The 13,264-nt window shown below is 40.5% G+C and overlaps 1 protein-coding gene across 3 annotated transcripts in view; it reads right to left on the bottom strand.

The window, feature by feature from the left end:
- khdrbs3 (KH domain containing, RNA binding, signal transduction associated 3) overlaps window positions 1-13,264 on the bottom strand; it is a 131,729-nt gene that overhangs the window by 73,798 nt on the left and 44,667 nt on the right. For all 3 annotated transcript variants that reach the window (XR_012590678.1, XM_074613719.1, XM_074613718.1), the window contains exon 2: window positions 3,338-3,456. Coding sequence is in view for 2 of the 3 variants with exons in the window: in XM_074613719.1 (XP_074469820.1) it covers window positions 3,338-3,456 (119 nt within the window). In the remaining variant the exon portion in view is untranslated. The remainder of the gene's footprint in view (window positions 1-3,337; window positions 3,457-13,264) is intronic.

Below are 13,264 nucleotides of genomic sequence, written 5' to 3'. Positions count from 1 at the left end.
TCCTTCCCCCTGGAGGGCTGAGGTGAAAACTTGAGTGATGTTGCCGTCTAAGAGCGGCCCTCTCACTTTTACACCAGCCTCCCTATCGCGCTCCCAGCGGGAAATCCCTGTCATGCACCGAGCGCGAGGCACCAATAAACGCTGCTGCCGGTGAAGGCTCCTCGTGGTGGGCGAGGCTGAAGTGCTCTCAAATGTGGCAACAGTGTTATCGCTCAAAACGGCTTCATGTGGAGGTCATCGTGAAGCTGACTGTCTAGGACTCTATACATGTGACTTATGTGCCGCATTGCCGTCGTTCTCTCGCCCTACAGGCTATTCATTTTCATGAAAAAAAAAGACTTTGAGAACTTGAAAAAGACCTAGTGCCTAAAAAAAAAAAATCATAAGCAATCCACTGCACACTCAAGAAAATGAAATCCATTGTGAGATAATTCCTTTGAATCATATATTCATAAATATTCATTGACAAATTAATATACCCTGACATCAAAGCGTCATTGACCAAGGTCAGCGTAATAGAGAGGTGTGTGTATGTGAATAATATCCCTTTCACACATGCAGTCTATCCCTGAAATGTTCAGGAACATTTCCCGCATGGTGCCATGTGTGAATGGGAGCAGAGATCCATACTCCGGAAAATGTGTACCGCCAATTTCCCAACTTAAGACTTTGTAACATGTCAGGGAAAATGCCGGCAATTAAAGCAGTAACATCTGACGGAAGACGCTTTCACATGGAGCGAGCGAACCAATCACAAGACTCCAATGATGTTGTTGGGTCGGTGAGGGTTGATGACGTATGTACATTAGGGCTGTCAATGAATATTCTAAATTCAAATATATATCCGAATAGTACCGAAAAACAGATATTTGAATGTGAAAATTAATATTGGATTGTGAAAAAAAGCAGTCCTACCGCGGCTGTTTGCCTCGCACACACTGAACGCACCACATGTCAATTTCATTAATTGAAAACGAAATGTAACGTTAGGTCAAGCTGAACGAGGATTAATTCAAAAACATCCGTAATGATGGAGAGAACTCAGCCACAGAGAGAGTGACACTGCATCCTAACAGCAAGCGTTACGTTACGTCATATAAACAAACCACGTACCTATCAGCTGTGAGCTCCGGATCAGACTGGAGACTTAACCACTTAGCAAGTATCACCCATCTTTTATCTTCCTACCTTTGTACTTTTCAAACAGAAAACACACATTTTATATATACACAATACAGCAAGTAGGAAATGTTCAGGCGTTCTCCATCCAGCAAGCTGCCTCCTTATCTAGGTTTTTGTAGTGAAAAAAATGAGAAGGTATCGTATTGATGATTCCTCATTTCAACTTCACTAATCAGCCGTTCCTCTTCCATTGCGGCGCTCAAAGCGAGCGATGGGAATGAAAAGAAACAGGGCGTCTGACAAAAGTTCAGCTGCGCTGCACTGTGTTGGATATAATATGCAAAAATAGAAATTCCAATAGTTAGAACCTTTGTGGATTTTTTTATAATGAATATTCAAATGTAATTTCTGGCCAACTTAGACACGTAGCCCTAATGCAACATAGATATGACACTCGGTTACGGGGAGGGAGGTGTTAATGTAATAATATATGTACTAGGGATGTTAATAATTAACCGTTTAACCGTTAATCAACATTAAGCATTTTAACCGATTAATGCTAGCGGTTAAAACGGTTTAAAAAAATATTAATAATTAACTAAAAAGCTGAGCTGCTCAGAGGAGCAGCTCGTCTCTTTAAGGAGAAAAGCTGGTCCACCTTAACAGCCATCCTTAAGAGGCGGAGCCGGAGTTGCGTGATACAGGAAGTTGGCTCCGGTCTCTCTCAGCTCGATTAAGCAGAGCGGAGGAGTTGTAGTTTCGTAGCATTTATTCACCGAAAAATAAACTGTACACAAGCTACACCTACGTTCACAGCTATAACACCAACAACAACCTCACACTCACCGTCAACACACACACACACACACACACACACACACATGGCCTGTCGGACACTCGTTAAAGTTTCGCCGCGCTGACAGACTGTACGTGTGTGGCGGCGGCGAGCACGAAGCCTCCGGCAATGCTAGAGCCGCTAACGTAGCACAAATACACACACTGTTTGTCGGTCACCCGCTAAAGTAATGCCGGGCAGACACACAGCTGACAACCTGCTAAACTAAACTAAATGTGCGGTGGAGACCTTTACTGGGAAAGTGGCTGCATGTCCGCGAGACTACACGCATCACCGTGGCTGCTAAGTTAACGCTCGTGGACGGGTGAATTGGGGACTCAGTTGTCTGTTGTGCTCGTACACTGCAGCTGGCGCACCGCTGCATGCGAGGCACAAATCTTGTGGGTTAACGGTTAATAATCGGTTAACGAAGGTCGGTTATCAGTTAAGAACATTTTTCAAATTTAGCATCCCTAATATGTACTGTATTTACTGCAACCCAAACAAATTCTGATAGTGAAACGAGTCAACTGCAGGGGGTTGTGGCGCTCAAAACAATGAATCCACAGTTTTACTGTACAACAGTAGCGACGGAGTAGGCTATGGCGTAGACTGTGATGTAAGCACAAGTTTGTGATTGGCCAGTGAGCCCAGTCCCAGAACACGCACACAGCACGCTATCATGCGCAGCTCGAATGCCAGGCACACGGAGAGCGCCGGTAGAGAGACAGACGGGGCTGTACAGCCGGTAAAAACTTTTTAGACGGCCAACCGATGCAGTGTCCCGCCCGGATTTTCCCCGCTATGCCAGATGGCCAGTACACCATTGCCTTGCCCCATCTTCTTCTTCTTCTGTTGTGTTTTATGTCAGTTGGCATCCATAAGTGTTGCACTACCGGACTGCTGCATCGTCCCTTGCCTCATTTATTCCACCATCGCCATGGCATGTGTGAAAAGGGCGCAAGACGGAAATGTTCCTGAATGTGAATGGAAATGTTCCTGCATGTGTGAATAGTGAAAATCACAGACGGTGCCCGGAAGGTTACCCCAGTAATTTATCGAGAACTATGTGTGAAAGAGGCTTTACACATGTAATATTTAAAAAGCTGAAACAGCTCTTCAGACAGGAAGTAACATCCCTAATATAGTTCTACCCCAGTTCTGTCAGCCAACGCTCTGCCTGCACGCCGTCCTCCAGATATGTTACATCTAATAACATAGCATCAACAAAAAAGTGTCAAGTGGCTCTTGTAAGGAATCTAAATCAGAACCAGAGCTACTGTAGCTGGCTTCATTATCTATAAATATCACAATCTAAAATTCTCTATCTGAACATGACATTCTTGGAGAAGTCTCCGGCGGTGGTACTATAGCACTTACTTTAGGAAACTGCTTGACTGGTATCAAAACTTTCTGGCCCAGTTTCATGTTCTTGTTGATGACGACGTCGATGAACTTCTCCTCTTCCTTCCCCTCGTCTTTCTGAACCTTTTCGATCTCTGGAAAGAAGGAAGAAGAAAAGTAATGAGTCGGTGTTGACAAGCAGAAAATATACAAGACAAGTAAAAATGCCTGGGGTGACAACTAATGAAAATCATTATAGTTCAACATTTTGGGAAATACACTTATTCTGTTTCTTTTCAGGCGAGAGATATGAAGATCAATAACATTCTCATGGCTAGCCTAGCTTAGCATAACGACTTTGAGCACAGGTCTTGGTATTGATGTTTGGCACAACGGTGTGCCACAGTATAAGACTCAGAAAAGCTGCATCCAGTCACTGCACCCAGCTGTTGTTCACCAAGAAATAGCACCAGCACATAACTCCATTTTACAATCTGTTGTTTTGACATGTTTCTTCTTGCACAGATTAAAAAATTAGTAAATTAGTGACTTTTAGAGGTGTTAATAGGCACATTTGTTAAACTTTAGACTAGGGCTGGGCGATATGGCAATCTGGCGATCTGGTCTATATAAAATAACCACATGGTAATGCCTATTTCTGTATACTCCAGTGCGAATTAAATTCTTTACAAATGAAAAGCGAGTATTTTCTAATTTTAAGAGCTTGAGTGTAAAATGAACAAAACAGTTTTAAGTGATATTATAGAGAAAAAATAAATAAATATAAGCCTACCATATATCGCGATAGAAACTATATAGAAAAATATATATGATAGACATTTTTATGTCGTCATATTGCCCAGCCCTACTTTGGACGGAGCTAGGCTGTAGCTGTTCCCCCTGCTTCCAATCTGTATTGAAGAATTAATCAGCATCAATTTTGAAAATGAAATTGTTTATCAATAGCTTCAGAAAATTTTCCAAACATTTTTGGTTCCAACTTTTAATTGACTATCTTTGGGTCTTGGACTGTTGGCTGGACAAATAAATAAATACAAAATAAAACTGGATGAAAAATGAATTAACTTAAATAAATAAATAAATAAAAATAAAAAAATAATCAGTAGATTAATCAATAATAAAATTAATTGCAGTGTTATACTTAATGCAGAGATATGAAATTGGCATCAATCTCCTCCTGTCACTTTCGGAGAGAAAGTAAGCCGAGTTCCCAAAATATTCAACTATTGCTTTGATCTGATTTAATCTGCCTTGTCTTGTCTATAAAAAGTAAGAAAAAATTACAAGGCCCCCGTACAAATTTCCCCAGGTGATGTCTTCAAATGCAATGCTGTAAAACAAAGAATCATATTTGATAAGCTGGAACCAGTGAATGATTCACCAAATTATCATAACTGTTGTTGATTACTTTTCTCTTAATTGACTTCTCATTATCATGGGCGGTAGTCTGCAGATTTGCTCAACCCTTTTAAGCCTTGTAACCAAAGGATGCTAGATCCCTTCAGCGTCATTGGCTAAGTCTCGATCACTACAATATTATTTAATTTGAGCAGAGGTACCAATTTACTAGTACAGAAAAAAATAAATGATGGGGAGGACACTGGAGCTCGCACCTCCAGGCTACCAAAAATGTTGGCTGTCACGCTTCTTCTTATGGGAGAGGTAGACTTTGATGTATTTGGAGATGTAACCTTGAACGTTTAATCAGATGGATAACATCTGTGTTTCAGTGCCAGGAAAATGGTTTTGCAGAGAGGGCAGCGGAGAGGTGCGGCCGAGGCTACGACAAAGACTTCAGGCTAAAAGCCCAGCAGGGGAAAGGGTGAGGCAGAGGGCGAACTCCATCACAGATTTATTTCTCCTGTTCATTTTCGAATGGAAGATTAAAACAGAGAAGTCATGACGCTTTAGCTTGGCAGTTCACGTTTTAATAGAGATGTTTGAAGATCGGCTCAGAATCAGATGTGATGGTAATTAGATTCAGGCAAAATAAATTACGATTCAATCTGAAAACATGATAAACTCAAACACGCTCACATGTTCAAACACAAGCACACCACATACACATTTTTCAATTACGCCAGGTCACAAATGAACTGAGCTATCAGCACTGCAAACTAGAAACTATAAAGGCAATAGTGATTTGTCTCAACAAAGCTCTGCAGCAATGCTGCGGAATGTAATTAAAACCTTTGATATGAGTTTTAACGAGGATAAAAGAAGTATCAGTGAGATGGAGATATCTTTAAGCTTCGCTTTATCCCAAGGGGGGCAGAGAGTGCACACGTTCAGAGAAAAAGACAACATTAATATTAATGCATCGCCTAGCAACATGCCAGGACAGAGTTTCCTCCTTCCACCAGGTGTTGTCCTCAAAATATTCAGGCTCTGATGTGTTGGGAGTTTGTGACTGAGATTGTGTTTCAACTGCAAATCATTTTTTTTTTAAAGCTTACAGCACTGACTTGCCCGCAAAGAAAATTTTAGCATTTCAAGTCCAAATAAACCCAAACATTGCACGGTAATCAATCAGCAGGTGCAATAAGCAGCCAAACTGCAGCTTCAAATGAGCTCACCCTCTAAACATGGCAAAACACAATCAGCTGGTGTGAATCCACTAACCGCAGTTCTTTCAAAAGATCTCGTTTGTGCCGCAGTTTATGAGGGAGAAAATGTGAACCGAGCACCACCTCCATCTCCGAGTCGTTACCAAGTGTTCAAAAGAAATAGATTTAAACATGCATCACCGACACGAGCACAATGTGCCTGTTGTTTTCTTTTTTTCCCCTCTCCCTTCCAGCTCTATGAGACTCCTCTCTTCCGGCTGCAAATGGATAGTGAATAGCGCGTTCTAATTTGGCCATTTGCGAGGCACAACACATACCTTTATTGAATCAGCGACTCCGAATCCTGGAACTCATTGAAAAATATCACTAGAAAGTCTCTTTCTGGGGTTGTGATGGCTGCTGTCCTTAATGTGAACACACACCTTCCATTCAACAACAATGAAGAATAAAAGAAATTCAGGGTTGATAAAACTTTTAAAGCCAATGTGTGTCTCAGCTGACTCACATGGAATAAATACATGAAATATTCAGATTTGAAGATTTCCTTAAGATATGTCATGTTTGACTCTATGTGCTCTTGGGGAGCCACTTGGCCTATATGTTGCATATGTAAGTACATCCTTTTCCCCTGATGAGGGCTGTTGCTGCTGAAACATGTCAGTTATTCTGATTGCTGAAGAGCAGCTGGATTTCCATTCCTTTGCTTCCTCGAGTCTTGAATCCTTTTGGTTTCTGAGACTCCGAAATGCTTTAATATAACTATGGTTAAATGATAACTCTGGGTTATTACAACTTGGGTATTATTTTCCTTACTTTTGGCCATCATTTGGGAACACGGTGACATGAGTAAAAGGTTTAGGAAAAGATCGTGGTTTGGGTTAAAATAACTACGGCAGTGGTGTTACTTAAGTATGAAAGTTACATGTCATATAAATCAACGTTGACTATTGAGAGAGGCCGCTGGGACAAATTGTCCGCACCGCATCCAGCTCTCTCAATACATTGCACTTGGCCCAAACAACTATGTTAAGTAAACAAGTTCAAACGACAATTTGGGTAAAACTTTACTTCATCTTTGTTTTCTCCTCCAATAAGTTTGACGAACCTGGGTTTCTTTTCTCTCAAGTTCTCTTTTTTTACTCTTCACACTCCTACTTCAATAACATTTTATGTGTACGACTGAGTGCAACACCATGACTGTCTTTGAGGGGAGACAGCAGAAAAGTATGTGCTGTTATCCCCATTTGTAGGATTCATTGCATCTCGCCCTGTTCTATACCAGCAGGTTTTTCACCCCCATGGCCTTGAAGTGTGGCCGTTCGTAACAGCTCTAAACATATTTACACTGAGACGACATTTTGTTTTAAGCATGCCAACCTTAAAGGCCAGTACAATGAAGATAAGACCTATGTTGTAATAAACCATAATTATAATTTAGTACATGTCTCAAACCTTTTTGGGGCAAATAAAAAGGATAAAATACCGTGTGTATTTGCACATTGGCAGCTCCCATGACTCAAATTAAAACGGAGGAATGTAAAGAATCCAGCTGCTCTTTGAATAACCAACATGTTTCAGCAACGACAGCCCTCATCAGGGGAAATGGATTTACATACATATGCAACAATATATAGGGCAAGGGGCTCCTCCAGAGCACATACACCAGAGAGTCAGAAAATTCAATATTTCATTCGGTCATTCCATTTGGGTGTCTCAGCCGCTGAGACATATTGGCTTTAAAAGGCTGAATTTCATATTTTTGCTTAGCTTCATAAGCCAACACTGTCGCTGAATGGCAATCCCAGATCAGAACAATTAACTTGGTGACTCCAATAACCACTCACAGAATACCAGAGTTGTAATAAACCTTAAAGAGGACTAACAGTGTCTGCCTTTCTGGTTTCCGGGCGCATCTTGGTGGAGTTTTTTTTAAGGGTTTCTCTTCCATCAAATATGTCAAACAACCTTTGCACACATTAAAAATATATATACAGCCTATAAAATGCGTCCGCCTGCGTGGCGCCACCCAACAACGGGACACCATCCCAGCTGTCTGCTTTTCTATTAGAAATGGATTCTCTTAAAAGCAGCTCTGTGATTTAGGCCTCCCCATTTAAAATTCATAAGCTGGGTAGATTTTGTGGGATTATGCATGACTTCAGCTGCGTGCTGGAAAGTGGAGTTGGGGACTGAGGCAATTGGGTCATTAAGTCTACCAATTCCATGTCGAGGGGTGCGATACATCATAAATACAGTATCTGCACATCGGTTGTATCCCTTGTTAACGGACAAGACATAAGGGAGATCCACATCTACAGTAGGATCATGTGCCACTCTGTTATACATGTGGTAAATGTATTCATGCCTCATTCTGATCTGTAATGCAAACAGAATTAATGTGAACTGTTTTTATTGCAGGGTATTGGTTTCTTTTTCTTTTAATGTATGCAGTGCTCTTTATACGTCCTGGTTCACAATTATGTGGATTTACATACGAAAAGGCTAGCATTTAGCATTTTCATGTTGTTTATTTGTTTAAAGGCCTTACATCTTTGCAAGAAATCCAATAAGCATATTACCCAAAAATGTTGAACTGTTCCTATGAAACAGATCCAGAAAATAGGAATGCTCATTAATTCACCCCAATGCATGCTGGAGGATACCCCCAAATGCAAACACCAATCTATTAACCGACAACGCTATTGGAAGTAATTGCTTTACATTGCAATAAAGGAAATGTTTACTTTTTTAATTATCTTAGTTTCATTTCCCGTAACTGATTACCAATAATATCACAGTGGTAAGAGCCAGTGTTGCTTTAATTTAAATGTGAAAAATAGCATTGGGTCAGCAGTTCTTTAATAAGGCAGTCTGGTTGCCCTTAGTGGTGCCACATTGGTAAACAATATGTGTGGAGCAAAAGTTCACAGCTAACAAATATAATGAGAAGTACATTGTCCCCGGTGTATGCACTGATTCCAACTCTAATTACCCAAGACCTCACAGTGGCTTTGGATGTTCAAGGGTATTCTGTCACCAGTTTGTGTCTCACACTTTCACTTAAATCGACGCAGACGTTGGATTATAGATCTAATGACACCTTTTCCTGCTGTGAGCAGAAGCTGTGGATGAGACCGTTAGCATGGAAATGAATGGAAAACCCAACCTGTGTTTTCTTTCACAGAGTGAGCGGAGCCATATAACCCCATGTCTTGGTTCAATTTAGCGGAACTGACTGGTGCTTCAGAATTAATTGTACATAAAAAGGTCTTTCATACCACAATTTCTTATGTTAGTGGCTCAACCTACAGGTATTTATCTAACTGTGGTATTTATCTAAGTGTGTTGCCCCAGGGCGGTGTACGTCTCACAGAAAAACCTTTTAGCTGCGGTAAATACAGACTGTCAGGAGTTACATCCGCCTTTATGCACTATTCATAGACATTCCTTTGGTCTAAAATAATAGGAGAAACGTTTGACATTTCAATTAAACAGCGTCATATGGTGCATTTTATTGTGTTTGATGTCAAGCATGTTATGTGTTGAGTTACATTTGTTATTTCTCGGCGATGCTGCTGGCATTCCTAATCACCGGTAAAACCTGCCAACTTTTCTATATTCATTTGTATATTATGAATGTTATTATTATTTGCACCGCTGTTCATTTCAGCCCAGACAGGATGCACCTGCACAGAAGAGCTTAGCTCACAGTGTGTTTCCTTGCGTAAATAATTGAATTGAAAATTGGAAGATTTCTTCTCCTCCAACAAGGCCATAAAAGTATATCTCGCCTAAATAGCACAATGGTTGTTGGCAGCTTTCCGCCACTTCCTTTATGCGACTGATGCCGTATGCGACTGATGCCGTACGCGTCTGTCTGCGGCAGACAGACTCATTATTTTGTTGTTTTGCAATTACGGGTCAAATGAATGAAATGCTCAAACATGAGTGCCGCATCATTATTCTCATTTCCCAGTTTCTATGCGGCAGAACATACTTATATAAACACAATCAAAGGACATTGAGGTCACTCAGAAAGTTGAAATGTTTAAACTAAAATGTAAGAAAATCTCTAATGGAAGCTTTTTCACACAAATAACAAGTCCCGTACATATTTAAAGGCCGTGTTTTTCTCAGTTAGACTTATTTTCCCAATCAGCTTCATACAATGAGCAATGAGATCTTACATGAACACAATTTGTTGGGGGGAGTTTGAGCAGTATGGGGTACTTTGCGAGACATTTTTATGTTTCTGTTTTTGTCCAAGCTTTTCTCACTGGTTTGAAGTGGGCAGGGCTCAGTTGGAAAAAAGGTGATGTCATGTATTTGCATGCACAAATCATCATTTAGCATGTAACATGTTTTCTTAAACTTTGCTAAGCTGATTGTTGCTTATTTAATCATAAATATTTAAAGTTTTTGCTGAACTGTGGCTGAAAGTGGCAGTTATGGTATAATGCTTAATGCTAAAAAAAAATAGAGGCGGAAAAAAAAAAATCAATACAGCGTAGTTTCATGATGTATTGCGTGACAATATTGTATCGATACACGGACGTCAAGTATCGATCTTTTATGATATAAACTATTAACCTCTTAATAATTCGACCGCTGTTCTGTCTTTCAGAGGTTGTAGCGGGCTCAATTTTTAAAACTAGAGTGAAGATAGTGGCATCATATGATACTCCAAAACCTAAGGAATCGATTTGCACCATGTCATGTCATGTTAGTTTTACACACATATATATATATATATATATCGCAGTATATCTTATTGCAATACTCAACATTTCGCAAAATGTTTAAAATCACAATAAGATCGTATCGTGACTTAAGTATTGTGATATCGAATCGTGGAGCCTCTGGTTATTCCCGCCACTTCGAAAACATAGCGTAACATTCGCACGTAGAAAAGAGAAATAAAGTCAGTGAACTGAAAGTGAAAGCAATATTATAAAGTGTGCTTCATTGTTGTAACAGAAAATCCCCTGAAATGAATGTGTTTTATTGCTTATTAATTCAACTTTTAATTTGTAAGAAGAAGAATGTCTTATTTCTTCTTTTTAAAGTTACATGGAAAAAACTTAGAAAAGATTTAAAACTAATTAATCTAACACTAATACGATTAGTTGATTTAATCAGATCTGTAAAACTGAGTTTCTCTACAAAGAATCACACAAAAGCACCACTTTAAATCTTGTGTTTACCAGAGATGTGCTCATAAGTTTCTTGGAAATAAGTCATTCAGCATGAAAAAGGCATAAAGTCAACTAGTCAACTATAAGACCAAAACAACCAATTAGTCTAATATCGACTACGAGGGGGCAGCCATACAAAATTTCAATCAGAACATTTCACTCAATGAACTCGGACAAACTATGGTGCTTTGGACATTTATTATGTTGCTTCATCCCATAAAGGCCGACTAGACTGACAGAGCGCCGAGGGTTTCAGGCAGTATGGTCAGTGCCAGAAACAGTTTGCCCCACACACGCATTTCTTGTGTGCTACCAGTGTGACCACACGCATTTAGCGTGAATCATGGTGTCAAGGCTGTGACCCTTGAAAGAGAAACGCTAACGCTCCAAAAAAAATAAAATAAATAAAAGCGCCTCGACTCGCTTCTGTCCTGAAATCTCAATTTCACTCTGGCTCCTCCATTGCCTTGACAAGGTCAGGCTGGCAGCAGGAATTCGTCTCGCCCCCTAATCTGGAGATTACATTCTCGGCGGCCGGGCAAGGCCCTCCCTCCTTCCCCTTCCCTTTCTGCCTCTCTCCCTGCAACCCTGCCAGCCTGGCTCTCTACTGCGAGGTAACGAGCCAAGACCCGCTTACAGTGTAGAGATAATGTCCACGGATTAAGACAGAGAACCCCTCGAGTGGTGCCTCTTTCATTTCAGCATCCGGCCTGTGAAGCATCATAAATACATCCAGCCAGTCAGGGACTCCATTCTGTGGAAGTCAAACTCTGTCCGCTTATGGAAGCGTATGGTAGCAGATGATCTTAATCCGCCAAACTCGGTGGTAATGGCTAGAGCATTAGACAAATACAAAAGAGCCTTTTCGCTGCAAAAAATCATGGGATCTTTAGGAATGCTCTTGTCACCCCTCGGGGTGAGTCACGAATTTAAAATGGTTGCGTAAGAACATTAAAGTTCCCTGAAGATCGCCTTTGGGTGGTGGGGTTGTTCACAGTGCACACACGCTTGTTTTCGAGGCCTTTAAGGCTTCAACTTAAAGATGCCAGGATTGCTACAGGCTTCTACCTTGTACGTGTGACAGCATCCCATAGGCCTGTGTTTGCTTATCATTAGGATAGTTGCAGGGTGCATTTATCTTGGCACCTGTTCATTTAAAGACTTGCTCGCGAGGAGATTATCAAAGTGTTCTCAACCTGCCAGAGGATTTTGCTTTACAAATTTGTCCTCATCCATGAAATCATGAGCAGCTGCATTAGACAGCGGAGCGTAATAGATGGAGGTTTTATAGGATAAGGCATCGACAGTAAGCGTCTTGCGAGAATCCAGAGTTGTACCTGTTGCCTGTGGGTTTTACTTGAGGTCACATGTGGTTTCAAATTTAATTAGTAGGAATTTGTAAAACTAGATGAAGGACATAAAACATACAGCAGCTGCACCTTATCCAAACCAGACTAATTTTGCATCTTTATCAACTCACCAAACATTTATTTTTATGGCTGCTTTTAGGCATATATCTGCTAGTGTTGCCATAGTGTAAATAATTACATTGGAGAAGGTGTTGAGGTGGTCACCAATAGCTACTGAAGACTTCTTTATGGGAGGAAATGCATTCAAGTAGTGTTAGATACACACAATGTGTTTTGGTGAGTAACACTGAAGACAAGTAAACTCCACAGGGCACCTTTAGTGACAGTTTTCCAGCAGCATTTTAAAATGTTTAATACATTTTTTTTTCAATTACGTGTTTGTGTGCACATCATGGCTACCATGGATTCCTTCATTTCTTTGGAGCATTAGTTGTATGTGTCATCAGAAATCAACAAGTCTGCAAGAGGTAGTTAAGCACATGGACAGTGGGGACAGTATATCAGGATGTGAAGTATAAGGTCAAAAGCTAAATGATGGATAACAACAAGGTTGGAAGTGTGGTAGAAAAAATTATAAATCTTGTTGCCGTTGCTGTTTTTACTGCTGTGATTTAAGATACAAGATCCCAAGAAATTGGCACTTCCTGCAAAAAAGGGCATCTACTGTACAGTGGTGATGTCTTGCTGTACTATAACTAAAAAAGTCCAACTGCGTCATAATTATTAGCCCATCACTAGCCAAGTGTCGAACCAAATTTCCAGAAAATCTGCAAAAAAGAAAATGCAAACTGATGTGTGTTTCCATCCTCT

The sequence above is a fragment of the Sebastes fasciatus genome, chromosome 17 (genome assembly GCF_043250625.1).
Source record: "Sebastes fasciatus isolate fSebFas1 chromosome 17, fSebFas1.pri, whole genome shotgun sequence".
Taxonomy (NCBI): domain Eukaryota; kingdom Metazoa; phylum Chordata; class Actinopteri; order Perciformes; family Sebastidae; genus Sebastes; species Sebastes fasciatus.
The sequence above is the reverse complement of the archived record's forward strand: the minus strand, read 5'-3'. Positions and strand labels throughout refer to the sequence as shown.